This window comes from Gigantopelta aegis, unplaced genomic scaffold (genome assembly GCF_016097555.1).
Source record: "Gigantopelta aegis isolate Gae_Host unplaced genomic scaffold, Gae_host_genome ctg2686_pilon_pilon, whole genome shotgun sequence".
NCBI lineage: Eukaryota > Metazoa > Mollusca > Gastropoda > Neomphalida > Peltospiridae > Gigantopelta > Gigantopelta aegis.
In genome coordinates, this window is record NW_024532995.1 from 112,337 (window position 1) to 131,490 (window position 19,154).

Below are 19,154 nucleotides of genomic sequence, written 5' to 3' on the forward strand. Positions count from 1 at the left end.
TTTGGTGCAGTGACACTCATGAGGTGTAGCGAGATTAGTGTAAGGAAAGCGTGGGCTAATGCTTCTGTTGCTACGCCCATAACAAAATGGCTACTAAGAGCATATTCCCTTGATTTATTATGTGAAATTTAAGTGAGAATAGCTGTTGAAATATAAACTGTAATATTTCTTAATTAACTCCATTAGACAACAAAAGCATTTGTACAAATTGAAACACAGTAGTAATAGTATCAGCTTATAATGGAGGTGTATGATGTCTGACATTCTTGTCCCTGATCCTGTGACTTTATTGGAACTACTGCTCAACAGTTGTTATTAAGTGGTCATCCTCTCTTATTATAATTTTAGATGGTATAGTTTAAAGAATGTCAACTTCATTACTTTGTTTTTATATTATAAAATTGTCGTTTAATGATTCCTAGTAATAGTTCTAGTGTGTATTCCAGTTGGGAATACCTGGTGCTATAATAATATTTTTTATCTAGTAATCCTTTCTTACCTGTTGTGTTAACCATCTCCTGAAAACTGTTGTGAGAAGTGTTCTTTAATGTTTGATCTAGTAATACCTTCTGTGTTTCTGTCTATTATTATCATGATCTCTTGAATGTGTTGTTGTGTTGTTGTTATGTGTGTAACAATGTTATTCTCACTGAATTTGATTAATTCAAGATTATAGCTCCTGTGTTCTATCTTGTGTTATGATCTATTGTCACTATTGTACATTATCGGAGTTAGAGCGTCTGTTTAATGATAACACCTGTGTTTGATCCCTCCCACACCATCTATTGCGACTTGTTACAACTCTGTAATGGTAATGGTTTCTGTATTTGTTACATACTCCCATAACTTTTACAACTGTGGTCAGTATTAGTTCTCTTGTACATATTATCATACAATTCAATCTCCTATACACTGTTAACAACTTTGTTATATTGTTTTCAACTTCTTGTTATATCATGCATTGCTGTATTATTGTATATCAATTAGTTTGTAGTTGTTCTGTGTTGTTATCTTATATTTCTCATTGTTTTATTCTGTATGATCCACAGAGTTCATGTACTGTAATATCTACATTCTCTTGTTGTCTTTGTCTTGCTTTACTCATGCATATTCCCTACAACTTTTATTTAATACTGGTACTACAGCATTATGTCGGTATCAAAGATGCTTTATCTACTAGTAAGATATGTTTGTTACCTTTGTACTATTTTCTTTTCCATCCATCATTGTTCTAATTAGAACTATCATAGTTATTTGGCCTTTTTCAAACATTCTAATGTTACCAATTTGTATGATTAACACCGATTACAAGATTATCAAAACAAGTATCTAAATTATCCTTGTTTTGGGAATTACCTGGCATCTGAGGTTCCACCTAACATCAATGATTTTTTGTGTTATTATTCTCTTGCTTATTTCTGACATTTAGCATTGTACTCTGGCATCAAGGATTTTCTTGGACTTTTACATCCATCCAGGATTTTATTGGTGTCTGGATGTTTTTTTTGACATCTTAAACTTTTCTTGCTTATCTCTGGCATCTTGAATTTACCTTTTTGGCATCTAGGATTCACTGGCATCTAAGGACTTCTCGTGACTTCTACTTGCCTGTAGGATTTGAAATTTTGGTTTGTGGCAGGTGTCTGTGGTTTTTCTAGATTTGGAGGGTTTTACAGGACATGTGAAGGTTTTTCCTTTGTATCTGGATTTTTTCAAAATCTAGGCTCTTCTCTTTATCTCTAATAACTGACAAACTGTTGTACACTAGAATTGTAGACTCTTGTCAATTTAATAACAATAATATTTCACTGTTATAATGACTATTTTTCATTTTATAGTAGGACTGTTGTTACTAGTCTACTGGAGATGATGATCAAACTGATTGAGATCTGTTATAAACTCAACAATTTAAATGATCCTTTTTAGGACTACTTTGACTGTTTGCTGATCTACTGGAGATCAGTGTTCTGCTGCTAGTAAGTTAATAGAATTTTTTAGTATTTATTCTCTTATTATAGTAACTTATTCTACACCAACTTGAGATGATCAGATTTTTATGATAAACTTACTAATTTACTAACATAACTACTTATTGTTCTGTAGTATAATGATATGATGTTCTAATGATTGTGAGTTCTATATTAACTATAATTTTAGAACAAAACAAACTCTGTTACATTTAGTAGGTCTATTAATAACTAATAATAGATGATTCGATGACATTTGGTAATGTGCTGCTGTTACGTAAGTGGGCTTGTTAAATAGTACAATTATTACTGAATGAGCTCTAATTATTGGTCAAATAAGTTCTCTAGACTGTAAGTTTGATCTATTATTAATTTGACAATCTTATACTAAAATATTTCATTTACTTCTATAGTGAGACACATTGACATGGACTGGAAACGATCTAATGAGGTCCTATGAGGTACTTGTATGTAAGTTTAATGGTCACTTCTAGTGCTGGTAATGATGACTGATCTACATTAACTGATGACTATTGTAAGTATCTGTTATAATAATGTGGACAGCCCTGTACTAAACATTTGTTTTAATTTTTAGATGATTTTGATCTACTATATATAGGTGCCAATAATGTCAAATGTTCTCTGATAACTTAATTGTCAGTTTTGATCTATCATTAATTTTGACAATCTTGTACTAAATGTTTTCCTTTAATTTTATAAGGAGACATTGAAAATGGACTGGGGATGAATTAGTGAAGTTTTTCTAGTCACTGTGTAAGTATGATTGATCTTTTTGTATATCTTTTCTAATTCTTTTCAGTTTTATTCTGTAGTTGATGCTCTAGTTGAGTGCTGGGAATGATTATGGGTGTATTGTAATACTTATACTGTGATATAAGTACAATACTACTGACTTGTTGGTCTAGTAGATTTATGATCTGATCTCCATTAAAAGATAACTACTGTAAGTTGACTTATTAAATAGTACAATTGTCTACTGAATGAACTTTAGGATGGACAGGTTTTAATGGTCACTTGTAGTGCTGGTAATGATGGTCTGATTTAAAAATTTACTGATTACTATTGTAAGTTATATCTTATTATAGTTTGTTTAATTATCTCCTTTAATTCAATGGTGAGATATTGATGACTGGACTGAGATGATCTACTGCAGTTCTCTAATCATTACTCTAATCTTTATATACTTTTTTAAATTCCATTTAATCATTTTATTCTGTAGTTGATGTTCTAGTTGAGTCTCCTTTATAACTGCTGTTAATGAGGTTGTATACTAATACATTTATACTCTATATATACTATAATTATTTTTGTCTCTTTAGTAGATTTATCTACAACTAACACTGGACATTAACAATTGGTTTTGTCTTGAGGATCTGGAGAATTATTAGACATTGATTACTGGTTTGTGGCTCAGCTTGGATCTTGAGGTTGATGGGGTATCTTGAATATGGTCAAGCATCATATGGTATAGGTTGTTCATATGGGTATCATAATTTAATTGTAGGTGCTTCACTAGTCTCAGGCATCAATAGGTGGATTTGGACATGGAACAAACTTGTCTTGTGTTACCTCAAATCTTGTTATACATACCAATGCCCTTGTACAATCTCTTATGTGATCCATCATCTTGATATTAAACCTGATGTTAGACCCTCTCATATACAGGCCCCGTACAGGGTGGTGATAGGGGGTGACAAGTCACCCCCCTTTTGAGCTTATAATTAATTATTCGTTGTTGTTTTGCTTTGATCAGAGGATCTCTTTGAGTACCTACTTTAAAACATTTTTCTATGGGAGGACCCGCAGACCCCTGTTAGAGATTTGTCACCCCCCTTTTCAGAACCCTGTTTAAGGGTCTGATATATATTTCATTAACCCCTTTGTCACCCTTCAAACCCTGTACATGTGTTATAATAATTCAGAAACACTGTTGTTTTATATCTGTGGTGTTATACAATCTGAATTATTAACCCCTCTATTCATTATTGCTCCCCCTAATGTCAGACCCTCCCATATTTAATTATCTTTCAAACCCTCTGTGTCTGGAATGCTGTTCATATATAATGATAAATCTTGAATTATTAACCCCTTTTTTCATTATTGTTCGCCTTGTATGTGTTTATAATCTTGACTTATTATCCTCTGTCTTGTATAATCCAGAAATATTAACCCTTTGTGTCTGTCATATAAACTTCAACCCCCCCCCCCTTTGTGTCTTTCATTTAATCTTAAATTGTCAACTCCCTATATGTGGTATAACAGTGGCTGATCCAGAAATTCCCAAGGGGGGGGGTGTGGAATTAAAGTAAAACTCTGGAAATCCATGAGAAAAAATTACATGTAGCACTACACTTTTGATCATCCACTGTAGCAGTCAAGTTTATATTACTGTTAACTTCAAACATGATCATGTATTTACAGTTGAGTTGACAATGACTTGTGAAAATTTAACTGCATGCATGACTGCTTGATTGTTGGAGCCTAGGACTTCAGTATACTTCAGGTTACTACATGTGGTTTGTGCAGCTGTGACTAAGTGTCCTCAGTTCATGTCATTGTGTCATGATCATGGGAAAGTGGAAAAAGAAAAGCAGCAATGGTACTAAAGACATCAGGTCTTTATTTACCAGTCAAGCTCAACATCAGTACAAGGTGTAATAATAATAGTTATGAATTGATTATTATAGTCAATGATCTTCACAGGCCCATGATTCAGAGTTGCATTCATCTCAGTCTACTATTATAATGACTTATCTAGTACCAGTAACTCACTCTCACAAGAGTTTCCACATGACAGTTTACAAGATGAAGTTATCAGTATTGGTACCAGTATACCTCAGAGTCCCCAGCAACATAGGAATACAGGAGACAATACATCCCAAATTCCCCAACAAGATACCAGTGAGGATGATCTTGGTACACCTATGATCACGGGTGATAATGATGTCATTACTGCATCAGGATCAGGAATGGCACAATGTTCCAACTCATGTGAGGAAAATTCGAGCAGTGTAATTGTTCCACCTTGCCACAATCATTCATTAAATCTAATAGAGGTAGCAATTTAAAAAAAGCAGATTGCTAACAGAATCTGAAAAGTACAAACTTCTTACTACATCACCGAATGAAAAAATTCCACACAATCAAACCTCAAGCTTGGATTACAGATATTTTCCTTATAAAAGGGGTAGTCAACAGCGAAAGATATCCTTTCAAAGGAAATGGTTGGAACAGCACACATGGCTTTTCTATGGTGGATGTGTGGAGAAAGGAGGTTGGTGCTTACCGTGCATAATTTTCTTAACAGATAGTGAGAAGGTACAGCTCAAGAGTTTTGTTAACACCCTTTTGTCAATTACAACAAATCCACCGAGATTCTTGCTAGACACTGCAAAAATGTTTATCACTTGTGTGCAGTTTAGAGATCATACACCTTCAAAGCTAGCTATTCCAATCCAGAAATCAGAATTGACAGTAGACTCACAGATACTAATCAGAAAAATTTTTTGTTCAATTCTGAAATTTTACCTGTCTTAGTAGAAGCAGTTTTAACTTGTGCCAGGCAGAAAGTGGCCCTGCAAGGACATAGACAAGACAAGATAGACTTCTCCAAGCCTCCATGTTTCAATGAAGGTAATTTCATAGCTATTTTAAGATTGCTTGCCAAAACAAACAGCACTTTGCAGGCGCATCTAGTTTCTGGTCCAAAAAATGCAAAGTATATTAGCAAAACAATCCAAAATGAGATCCTAGAAATAGCTGCCACATAAATTCGTCAATTTTATCAAGATTGCTTGATGATTTTGTCCTCATTTTTCACTGATAGCAGATGAAGTAACTTCTCATGGTAAAGAGATCTTATCAGTTTGCTTACGCTTTCTGGAAGTTAGGACTAACACTGAATTGTTGCCAAGAAACACGAGGTCCTCTTGGATTTCACTTCTTAGAAAGAATCACAGGGGAAAAAGATAGCTGAGGGTATCCTAAAGGTACTTGAATGTCATGAAATCGATGTAACAAAATGTCGTGGGCAAGCATATGACACTACAGCCTCTATGAGTTCTTCAAGATCAGGTGTACAAGCCCATATTCAGAAATTTGCTCCTGATGTGATTTACCAAGGATGCGTATTACATAGCTTAAACCTTGTAATATGCAACTCCTCGAAAATTTCATCTATTAGAAATATGATAGACAGCTGCCATCAAGCATTTTTGTTCTTTGATAACTCCCCAAAGCGCCCCAAACGATTTCTTGAAATGGTAATCAAATGTTTTTTGTCCTAATCATGCAAAGAAAGTAAAATAAATGGCCTATGCAAAACCAGATGGATTGAACGACATACCACTTTTACGGCTATTTTTAAATTGTATCCATATCTAACTTGTTCAAACTTGGAATGAAATATGCCATCCAAGTGATGAGGAACAGTTATATCCAGAAGGTAATCATTGGAACTGGGATTCTGAGTCTCGCAGTTATGCAAATGGACTTCGACACACTTTCTGTAAGTTTGAGCACATAGTCGTCTTCTTGATTGCAAAAGACTTTTGGAACCAATTTGTCCAATTGCTGAATGCCTTCAAGGAAGACTACAGGAAGTTTACTTTGGCTTTAAAAAGGTTGATGAAGTAAAAGAGGCCTACAAGAGAATGAGGGAACATGTATCTACTCAGCACAATTCTGTTTACTCTAAAGCTCTCAAGCTGGCAGATGACATAGGGAGTAATGAGGACATGCCACGCATACTGAAGGTAAGACAAACAATGAGATCAAATCCTGATGTTACATCTCCAAAGGATTACTGGAAAGTAAGTTACAATTCCCTTCCTTGACTCAATTGTTTCTGAGTTAGAGTGTAGATTTGCACCAGAAAAACGGGCACATTATGAGCTTTGCTCCTTAATTCCTGAAATCATCACTAAAAAGGATGAAAGTGATATTAGTGACACAGCTGATCTCCTAGCTTCAAAATGGACCCATCTGATGCCATCATCAGATAACTTTGAAAGTGAACTTAGACGATGGAAAGTACACTGTGAAAGTATCAAAGAACCAGATCAGTAACGAGTCTACTTAAATTAGATGCTGATTCCATTTTTTATCCAAATGTCAGGGAGCTTTTATGTATATCTGGCAGTTCTTCCAATAGGTAGTACAGAAGCAGAAAGATCATTTTCATGTTTAAGACAGATTCACACATGGTTGCAAACAAAATGACTTCTGACAGACTTGGCAATTTAGGTGTAATAGGGATGCAAGGATTTAATTATGAAATAAGTATAGAAAAAATGTTGTGAACAATTTAAATTAAGAAACCCTAGAAAAATGACTTGTGATTCAGTTCTTTTCAATTGATTAATTATTGGCTTTATTAAAATTATTTATATTAAGTAATTCATGGGAAAAGGGGGGGGGGGAAATCCACCCTTACCACCCCCCCCCTGGATCAGCCCTTGTATAACTTGATCCAGACACTTGTTAGTGTCTGTCTCCGAAGTATTGACTCTGTATCTGTTGTATAAAAACACCTTTATTCTTAACCCTCTTGTGTTTATCACACTATCCTAAATTGTCAACCCCCTCCTATGTGTGGTATAACTTGATCTGACTTGTTAACCCTCTGTGTTCTGTCATGTTTTCCTGACTTATTCTCTGTGTATGGTATGAATTGTTTATTTGTGTCTGTAATTAATCTTGAATTGTTAACCCTCAGTGACCATATAATGCTGTCATTTAAAACCTCTGTATCTGTTGTATAAGTGAAGTCTGTATTGTATGTGTTAAACCCTTGTGTCAAATAGTAAACCCCTTGTGTGATATAAATTGATTCTAATTGTTAACTGTCTCTCTGTTATATAATCCTGCAATATTAATTCTTGTCTTACTGGCATCTCTTGTTTTTACTGACATCATTATCCTGGCATCTAAGATTTGGTTTACTTGCTTTATTTCTAGCTACATGATGTTTCTCACTGGAATCGAAATTATTTCTTGTTTTTCATTGACATGAATGATTTTAGGCAATGACTTATTTGTCCAGAGCACATCTATACTTTATGTATTATGATACTGATCTCAACCTCCTAAACATTAACTCACTGATCTCCACCTCCTAAATATCAACTTGACACAACATTTCTACCACCACTGCCATTATTTGATTGTCAATTCTTGTTTCCACTGGTATCCAGGAACATTACTGGTATCTCAGAATTTTCATGGATTTTCTTGTTTCCTACTGGCAGCTAGGAGTTTCATTTTTATACTGGTATCTAACATTTTCCTTTTTTTTCATCTACTGACATCAGGATCTAGATCTTACTGACATTTACAATTTTACTTGATTTCTTTACAGACATCTAACTAAATCACAGAAGTTTTAGAAAAAAAAAAGAAATTTCAAGGATCCAAGATGCTTGAAAAAAGCAAGAAAATCATATTGCTCTGTTTTGACTATTTTTCATTTTATAGTAGGACTGTATTTACTAGTCTACTGGAGATGTTTGTAAACAATTTAAATGATACCTGTTTTGGGCTACTTGGATTAGAACTGTTTGCTGATCTATTGGAGATCAGTGTTCTCCTGCTAGTAAGTTAATAGAAAGACATGATAAATAAATGTTTTTAGAATTTTTCTTTTAAAGTATTATAGTAACTTATTTTACACCAACTGAGATGATCTAGATCTAGTATAGTCCAATGATATACTATATGCAAGTTATATCTATTATTTATTACAAATTTACTAACTACTTATTGTTCTGTAGTATAATGATACAATGTTCTAATAGTTAAGAGTTGTTTAATTTTAGAGCAAAACAAATTGTTACATTTAGTAGGTCTATCAATAACAAACTACTAGAGATGATCTAATGACATTTGTTAATATACCTACTGTAGGTTAATTTACAATTGGTTACTGAATGAACTGTATAATTTTGATAATAGGATGTACAGTTTAATGGTCACACTTATAATATTAGAACAGAACAAATTCTATTACATTTAGTAGGTCTATTATAGCTACTGATCTTATGATATTTGTTAATATACCTACTGTAAGATGATTTATTAATTAGTATAATTGTCTACTGAACTATTTTGTTCTATAATAGGATTGATGAGTTAATAGTCACTGGTTGAGATGAGATGATCTCTATTGACTGATTACTATTGTAGATATATGTTATTATAATATGGACAGTTCTGTACTAATATGTGTTTTAATTTTTTAGGAGGACTTTAATCTACTATAATGAACTTTCTATTTTATGATAGGATGGTCATGTTAATGTCACACTGGTTATGATGATTCAATCTCCATTAACTGATGACTACAGTCCTGTACTAAACATAACTTTTAGATGGGCTTTGATCTAGTATATTGATGTATATAATGTTGATGTTCACTGATAGGTTAGACAGAACACAATCTTGTACTAAACTATTTCCTTTAATTTTATAGTGAGATACATTGATGATTGGACTAGATGTTGATCTATTGCAGCTCTCAAATTCTAATTCTATAAGGAGACATTGATAACTGGAGTGAGATGATCTAGTGCAATTCTCTGATCATTACTCTATGTAAGATTGATCTTTATGAACTTGTTTTTAATTCTAATAGATCATTTTTATTCTGTAGTTGATGATCTAGTTGAGTATCCATTATAACTGTTTTACTAGAGATGATGATCAACTGGTTGAGAGCTGTTTAGCTGTTCATTATTAGTATGAGATTGTTTTTGTACTAGAGATGACGTCAATAATATCCTGATAGCATGTATTAGTGATCATAAAATCTATTCAGAAGAGATCAGGTACTGCAAAGAGAACTAGTATTTTTGATTAATACAGTACTGACCATTTGTTACTATGAAATTGACTTAGATGTATTAACTTCCATTGAATGCTAACTGTTTGTCCAGAACGACACGCACTGACTAAAGAATAAAAGCAATGTCTCTTGTCTTACTGATATTTTTGTCTTCTCAACCAAATCATCTGATTCATCTTCTAAGAAAGACATCAAGTGCTATCTTCAGATTATCTTTATCCTAATAAATACCTCTATGCAGTTTATTTGAACTGCTCTAACAAGATAATCTCTAGATCTGATACACTCTTTGTCAAATCATATATCTGTCAATGGAGTTGCTTTTATGTTATACTATGTTATTGTTGATAAGAAGTAACAAAGGAGAGGAGACATGTAGATCTTATTTCATTATCTATGATTTCTGTCTTATCTTACTTTATACAAACTCATAACCTTCCCTCATATAGATCTTGTTTGAGTCAGAATTTTAAATAGTTCACTATATCTCCCCAACACTATCATAGCTCTCAGACATTATGTCTACATTCAATTTTCTTCACATTTAGGAAATTCCCATGTACTAGTATGGACATTATAATTATATGGAATACTTAAATATAACCTAAAGCACCTGGAGTAGTTTTAGATCTATGTTATACTAGCCCTCCTTGATTATCTCCCACCATATTTCTGTGTAAAGGACTTTCTCAGAAATAGTTGAGACTTTGGATCACTAAAAAAACATCTATACATATAGCAAACGGTAATACAACTAGTGACCACTACATATGATGAGTATGGTCTATTAAGACAACCCTTTTGTTGATGTTGTGTTTCAATAAAGGATTATTATGACAGCAATAGTAGGAGAAAGAGAGACAATTACAAAACAAGTGATTAGGTGATCTGCTTGAGTATTGATTCATTTTATTGTTAACATCTGACCAAAGTTATATTCTGTACATATCCCTTTCCTACAATAAGCGATAATATACTGCAGTATATGTATAGTACAACAACCTTGTAGTACTACTGACACACAAGTAGAGTACCTGTATGGAGACTCTTGTAGTACATGTATCTTGTTGAACTCCACATAAATATATACTGTTATATATATATTTTCTCTATACATACTGTGTATTAAGAGAACAACTGAGAAGTCAGCAATTATTTGCTATAAGTTTATATACATAAACATAACATACAGTGATGTCATTTGTGTCCTTTAGAATACTAAATTGTTAGGTTTGTTTGTTCTTGCCTACAATGCTGTGTTGCATACACCTGCTATGGATTTGATTAATGCATGTGTCTGTGCAATTTTTAATCCAGTCCATATCCACTTTGAGTTCTGGTAGCTTGGCAGCTTCTATACAAGTGTGCTATTCTGTTGTGCAGAATTTATTTGAATTCAGAGATGTAGTATGAGATGGAGGAACTAATAAAAGACAGTTGTGAAATGGAGAGAGAGTAATACTAATAGTGGATTGTAAAATAAAGAACATGGCAGTATATGTTTTGTCAATGTCATTAGCAAACTTCATGGTAACTCCAAGACTGTCTTCTCTTTTACAAAGTCATGGCATTGATTATCTAATTAGAGTGACAATAGATTTAAATAAGACACTAATTAATTTTAATAAAATTTGTGATAAAATCAAAATGAAGTTAAAGACATAATAAAATTTGTCCAGATAAGCCAAAAAAGTAACCAAACACTTAAAAATGATGATAAAAATACAAGAATAAAAGATCTTTGTGAATCCTTAAAAATCAGCCCTAATAATTTCTAAATGATTCCTTCTGCATGAGATACATAGCAATATAGTGTAAGACCAAGCTTTAATCCTAAATGACAAAACCTTGTGTCAACGTTATGTTATTAGTTTATGGATTAACTGATTTATTGATGTATCGTAGCAGCTGCCATCATTACACTAAACCTGTTTACCATTTTATATACAGAAAATACCCTATACTTCATAGTTAACCATTATACCACAAAAATCCAAAGCCATTACAAACTGGACTAGCTAAAGTTAAACAAACATTACAAAATTCACCTCAAGGTAAATATATTTAATTGACAGATGCTTACCAATCTAAAGTCCCCCCTACAGGTATATCATATAAACATTTGGTACGCTACTAGTCAGAACTCGATACTCGTTAATATCCATTTGGGATGGACCTAAAGGAAGCTGTTGGTATTCAGGTTTGTCAAAGAATTCATTTTTAAGGAGATATTCTTGAGAGCTCCAGTAAGTGAGGTTTCCTTGAAACAGTCCAATGTATAAAATATATAGACATAATGTATGAAGGTATACAATATAAATATATATATATATATATATATATATATATATATATATATATATATATATATATATATATATATATATATATTTAGTTTTGCATGAACTTATAGTGTAGGTAGTGGACAATTATCAAGGTTGATTAGATAAAATATTGTTCAGCAGCAAATTGAAACTCACTCTGTGAACAATTTGAGTTATAAGGAACCTGTACAATAATTCATTATTATTAATACCTTATAATGTTATTAGTCAGAATATGCAGCAATGAATAAATCTCATATAGTGTTCAAGTAAATCTGATAGAGTGCTATATAGATATTTTAATATTGAAGAATATGTGATTTAGTACCAATATCAAAAGTTAAAAGTGTTTATTCAACTTTAATATTTATCCTTATTTCACAAATACAAGCCCTGAAATATATGTGTTATTAAGGTTACAGTCATATCTATTACATGAATACATACCTAAATTGAGTATAACGTAAAGTACTGAATGATACTTTCAATGGACTATCAGCTACTAAAACATCCTGATATCTCAACTTTTATCCTTTGAAAAAATAAGTGCTAGCAAATGCTTGTGTAATTTTCCTGTGACAACTGATGAACTTGAGAGGTTAATTAGTCTGTGTAAAAGAAAGACAGTAATGTTATTGATTGGGTCTTCTCTCCTAAATGTCACTTGACATGCACTATCTTGTAAAATATAAGATTCATTTTTTGGATGACTTGAGTCTGTCCAACAATGTCACTCTTCAAAGCAGTAATGATACTACAACAAGTCACTTCTGTACATGTCTGCTCCAAACTCACCACGATTAAGTCCCATCTCTCAACACCATCTCGACTATGTTTAGCTTTGATATTCTGCAGCTTTTATGTAGGTCTAGTTTAAGAACAAGGTTAAGCCACTTTGGTATCTGAAATGAGCTTCTAATATGACAGTCACATTTGAAAAAATAGATGGTTAACTTTTAATTATGTAATGCAAAAGACTAAAAGCAATGTATAAGTAAGTCTGAAAAACATGAAAATTTATTGAAAATATGGAACTATATGGATACAAGCAAGAATAAAGAAGTTGTAGTTATGTCAACAAAAAGTAAATGCTTAAATGTATTTGTTCTAATTTACATCCCAAGATTGAGATGACCACTCCCCTTTATTTCCTATACAGACTAAAATGATACTTTTTTTATTACACGAAAGGTTTATTCAAATAGAAATAAAAGAATGAATGTAATATTAACCTGAAAGTGCTATGAATTGTTTTTATAAGTCCTAAATAGTCTTTGATATGTGTCTTCATAGGCAGTAATAGGAGGATATTTGTTAGATCCATCAATACATTCTATCACTGTCTCATTATCAGGATGAATAAAGATAGCAAGTGACTGACGACTTTTCCTTTGTATTGACTCATCAACAGGATTTAGTACTCTATGAGGCTATGGATTATAGAAGGGGAACATAGGTTGTAAAATAGAATGTATAATGTACCGTAGCCAAGTATTTGTCACTAGTCCAATTCTGCATTAGTGCCCCTAAATTAACCAGCACAGCATCAGCCATGTAAGGTACATCAATATAACCATCATCACTACATTTTACCTAATAGAAAATAATATTGTAATCAATCTAAGAAATATGTTCAAACCTGAAGTCCTCCATTTGGATCTTGAAAGAGTAGTGTAATTGATCCATAGTCCACATGTTCTCCACATCTTAATTGACCAGGTTTAATGTCACCAATAGAAGGAAGAGGAGGATAATAAAGAACACGAGCTGTTGTATAGCTCTCAGTTACTCTATCAAGTAAGCTTTGATGTCTTTTTATAAAATACTGTGGATCCTGAAAAGATAATTTAATTGAGTAAATTGATACAACAAGGTATCTTCATATGAAGTATTATAGTATTTGTCTATCTGGCACAAAATATGTTACAAATTCATTGCTTGATCTTTTGCTACAACCATAGATTCTAACATGAATTTCCTTAGCTCTAGCAAACTCTATAGAAATGGAAGTAATTGATGCTGCTACTTTTCTTTTCTCATAGCTAAATATCTAAGTTTCAAACTCCATTTGTTTTCCCTCTTACATTACCAGGCAACCTTCTGCAACAGATATACCTAGGTTGTCTACCTAGTATTTTTCCAATAGAATCTTATTTAACTCAACTACAGTAAAAGCATGACCAAATATAATCCACCAAACCAACAGCTCATTTTCTGTTAATTCTTTAACTCGTTAAACATTAGCCACACTAACAGTTACAAAGGAACACTAACAATAGCTTTGCTTTTTCAATAATCAATTTATTAACCCTTACATCCAGTTGTAATGCATAGCCCACAATTTCAAGTATCTTGACAGCAAGTTTAATACTAGCATCATATATTTCAGTCATAGTTGTTCTAAAATCTGGAACATCATCATCAGGAAATGGCTAAATAATTTATAAATTAAACAACTATTGAATTTATTACAATAACATACACAGTCTTTAAATGTACAAATGTTGAAGGCCTCCTTCAGGTCTCCAGGTTTAGCTGGATTTACACTACAAGGAATAATGAAGAGTCTATTAGCAGATATGTTTAAAAACATTAAGACAGTGTGTTAATGTTATTTACTATACCTACAAACACAAACATTATGCTTTGCATGAAACAGACATTGTTTCAAAGGCCTAATAATTAAAAAATATAGCTTTCATATTTATACTGCTTTTAAATCTTTGTACAGGTCAGGATCAATAACATTATTATATATACTAAAACAGACCATTTAACTTTTAAACTCTCTCTCTCTCTCTCTCTTTCTCTCACTCTCTCTCTATGTATATATATATATATATATATGCATATAGTATTTGTGTGTGTTATAGCCCAATTGCAAACTTTGGCCTGTGTTTAACTGGCCGATAGCTTCAAAATAAGCCAGCCAACTTGTTAATTGGACAGCCCAATTATTTAAACCAAATACCTGGGACTTGTTTAATCATGGATAAGACCTTAAGAAAGCAAATGATATCTTTAAAACAGTCATATGGTAATGTATCTCATTGTTATAAAATTTTAATTTATTTTTAGAGCATTATGTACAAGTAAAACAGAATATAAGAAATGTTGTCACACACAATTCTATTGACCTGATCAAAGTCAAAAACCAAACACAGCTTAGCTACTTTTTCTTCTACACTTTCTTACTTATTACATTATAATTTGTCTCCTAAGATCAAGTAAATAAAAACTGTAGTTAGATTTTTTACTTGAGTGGTTAGTTATAAAGTGGGCTGAATCAATTTAAAATTGGACCACCCAGCTTTAAAATAGACTACAGGCTATAACATGAAAAATTATATACCTTTCTTGTTCCAGTGAGACATAGCCATTGTTCCCATGATTACCATCACGAGGATATTTTTTCTTATGTGGTTAGGTAATTTAAAGAATTGTAAAGAAACATCAAAGGCTTTGTCAATCTATTATGGATAATAGACAATATTATAAGATAGAACACATCGATAACTGTGTCAAAGAGTGAGGTAAAGCTGAGTAACTTGGAACAAAAATCACCTGTTTACTTTTGCTACTCAGGTATATTACATTCCAAGTTATCCCCGCTTTAACTTATGACCTAATTTCCTAAATTGGACTTCCTCCACTTACCAGCTTTCTGTCAATTCCATGATTTTTGATAAAGACAAATCCAACTGAAGTAAAAGCAGAGTTTATCTCTTCCACTTGTGGACACTGACTTAAGTCAGGATTAGAGTTGATGTCCTTAATATCAACTACTGGGATTGTCTGCTTTGTGTAGCCATATTTGGGCCTCGAAAGGTGTGGTCTCTAACCTGGCGGAATGTTTACATCATCGTAAGTTTACCTCTACTTAGTCTACGTTTAATTATTAGAACTTAAGATATTAACCTGGTTCTTATAAACTGTCATGTGCTACATCCAACTTGATGAATGACACAGACTGGTTAATAGCATTCTTACCTTATCGTTACTGATGGGAAAGTCTGCATTTTACTTAGTCTCGCGTAGCCAGCCTCTCCTTCCCGAGAGGGAGGGGCTGGCTACGCGAGACTACATTTTACTAGTTTCTTTCATAACCAAGGTATTTTTCAATTTCTTCTGATGGTGCTGACTATATTGTAGTTGTGGCACAGATTTTAGTTTTAATTTAGTTACATATATGATCTCTCAATATTCTTTATCAATCCAGTAATAATGTATATTAGTACACTAAGAGCTTTTCCAACACCTTAACAGCGTTATAGTGATACTTTCTTCTACTGGTCTAGTATCCATCAGCTTAAGTTTCACTTTCATTGTTTGCAACTTTAAAACTCCACAATCAATGAGCTATTAGTGATTAGTGCACTGTGTGTAAAGATGCATGGCTGTGGCTGCACTGATAGTTGTTAAGCAAGAAAGTATTTTAAAATTCTTGGTTTTGTCACATTGAAACTTTCTATGACCTACACTTCTGTTCTGGTTTACTGAAATGTTTAGTTGCAGCTGGCAATCTCATAGTATAGTCGCCATCTCAATATTTTTACTATATACTACTAACTTTATACTGTTCCTAGCCCCACCCCCAACTTGTATCACTTACTACTATGTATGGCATGCTTTTTGTGTTCTGATGATTGTGGGAGTGGTATCATCAGCATTATACTGTCATAGTCAATGCAATCTTTGACTATACTTTTAAACAATTACTAGACCTCACCTAAAACCTAAACCCTGAATGTTCAGTGTATCATGTACATATAGGCTACAATGCACAGCCAGTAGTCAGTCACTTCTATTATTGTAATATTTAATTTTGACACAAACAGCACACTATAACTATGCTTTAGAGTTTGTAGTGGTTCAAAAGTGTAGAATAGAGTCTAGGAAACAATATAAAAATAGTGTAACAGGATTGATAAAGGAGAAATGGACATTTGCTGTCAGCTTATTACAGAAGCCACTCCAGGTCCTATATCTTATTCTTTTGCACAATCTTCGCGTAATTGAAAATTCTAATTAATGACCCAGTTCATAAGTTCCAATTCCTTCTTCTATTCTTACATGTGTGCCATTTCTGATATTTTTTATCAGGCTTTTCTTCTGCTTAATAAAATGCAATGTGCAAGTACATACATTTGCTGATAAATTCCATTTTCCCAAATTGTCTATCAATAAAACATCTCACAATGTTTTCATGTGTAGTCTTTCCTCTTATTACCAGAAAATTACAAAGGATCATTTGTACATGAGTTCTATCATGAAAACTTTTAAGTCAGTGAAGGTAGGGTGTGTTTTTGATGCCTCTATCATTGTCCAATCCACTCAAGCTCCATATGGAGATAAGACCACTGTTGATACTTCTGTTTATTGTACCTGACAGCGTTGATCTAGATCTGATCAGTTCATCAGAGCAACTACATGACTTATTGAAAAAGTGAAAGAGGATATGGAATGTGATTCTAATATGAATATCAGGTGTGATCTCTACAAGCTTCTTTTTTTACAAGACTGGGAAGAGTCTTCACAGTAAATATAACTGTATATCCTTAAGTATATTGGTACTCCCATTATAGTTATGGTAATAGAAACACAGACCAACAACATAAGTACTGCATGTAACACTGTACAGAACATAGTTGCAGTCAGTGTTAACAATGTCAAGATGGAGAGTGTGTGTGGCCAGCCTACTTGAGCCATCATAGTCTTTTGTATATTATCAGGGTGTCAGGTGATATGAGACATTCATCATGTATTTGTGAGTTCTAACTAGCTCCTGGTTGCATTTATACATCTACTGACCTAAATTTAAATCATTAAATTCAAGCTATTTTTTTTTGCATACATATAGAATCGTTGAGACACTGAGAAAACAGAGGATGTGGTTGGAAACTGTAGTAATTCAAACAATCTAGCTGCCATGGCAGTCAATTGACAGTTTATCATCAATCTAGGTATATGGGTTTTGATTTTGCAGAAACCATGTAGAACCATCAACTCTCACTATACAGCTTTTTATAGTAAACTGAAATACAGAAATCATTGACAAAAGTCACTACTACGTTGGTTACAGAACATATTGATACACCCCCAACACTCTAGTGGTAAAAATCATATAAAATATATAAGAAAAGCATCAAAAACATATTGCTACATTAACAAGTCTTCAAACTATACTAAACGAAGTATCCTACTCATAAACTGCCAGTCACTTATTTATTAATACAAAATTAAATTAATGAATTACATCAGTTTGTTATAAAAAATGTTCTGCTACAAGAAATATACATATCTATTATTATGTCTAAGTAGTATTTGCTTTGTTAGTAATTAAAGTATGCATGTGTATAGCTGGACTGATGGGGATATGATGGCTTCAGAAAAATGGATATTACTACCAACTCCAGTTGAGTCTAATAGCTGAAACGTTACGCATACAGCCATGGAATGCACCAGATTTCACTGTATATCGTACAAGCACATTGTCTGAAAACAAAAAAGAACAAAGTAGTACATATGTCAGCAAACTACAGAACATGGGAAACTTTTTTATAAAAAATATAATTATACATGTAATATCTTTAAAGCAGTGGACAATGGCATATTTTTAACAAAACTATAAAATATGTGCATACTTACCAGGTACTCTTCCTCCAGCATATATGGACTTTCAATGTTAACAGCTACAAAGGCTGAATTTGATAGCATGGCAGTTACTGCAGCTCCTCCATCCACAATCAAAGTTCCAGTCAACATATCTTTAGTAGCTAATATTGTGTGCCAGTTTCCCATCAAATAGTTCAAAATGAATTAGTAGGTGAATATTTAGCTATACCTACACCATCTCCATTGTCAAAAATAAATCGAACCTATACATGTGTTTTGGTAGTCATACAGAAAGTAATGGTTATAACTACTGTTCCATTACTGATCTCTAATGCTGTGTGATCTTCATGAAAGAGACTAGCTGAATAAAAAGGAGAAGACCAGAAG

At 32.8% G+C, this 19,154-nt stretch overlaps 1 protein-coding gene across 1 annotated transcript; it reads right to left on the reverse strand.

Annotated features, from left to right (window-relative positions):
- Positions 1-13,393: 13,393 nt before the first annotated feature.
- On the reverse strand, positions 13,394-18,917 carry LOC121391578 (2-oxoglutarate-Fe(II) type oxidoreductase ppzD-like). Its single transcript, XM_041523157.1, has 4 exons — positions 18,801-18,917; positions 14,468-14,584; positions 13,792-13,986; positions 13,394-13,582 (listed from the first exon to the last, which is right to left on the reverse strand). Exons 1-4 carry the CDS (start codon positions 18,915-18,917, stop codon positions 13,394-13,396), a joined length of 618 nt encoding a protein of 205 aa, XP_041379091.1.
- Between the last annotated feature and the right edge of the window lie 237 nt (positions 18,918-19,154).

Coding starts and splice junctions, on each gene's coding strand:
- LOC121391578 (XM_041523157.1), bottom strand. CDS start 18,917: ATGTTGACTGGAACTTTGATTGTGGATGGAGGAGCTGCAGTAACTGCC. Junction 13,987..14,467: donor GCTATGCATTACAACTGGAT/GTAAGGGTTAAT, acceptor TTATCTTTTCAG/GATCCACAGTATTTTATAAA. Junction 13,583..13,791: donor ATCCAAATGGAGGACTTCAG/GTTTGAACATAT, acceptor TATAATCCATAG/CCTCATAGAGTACTAAATCC.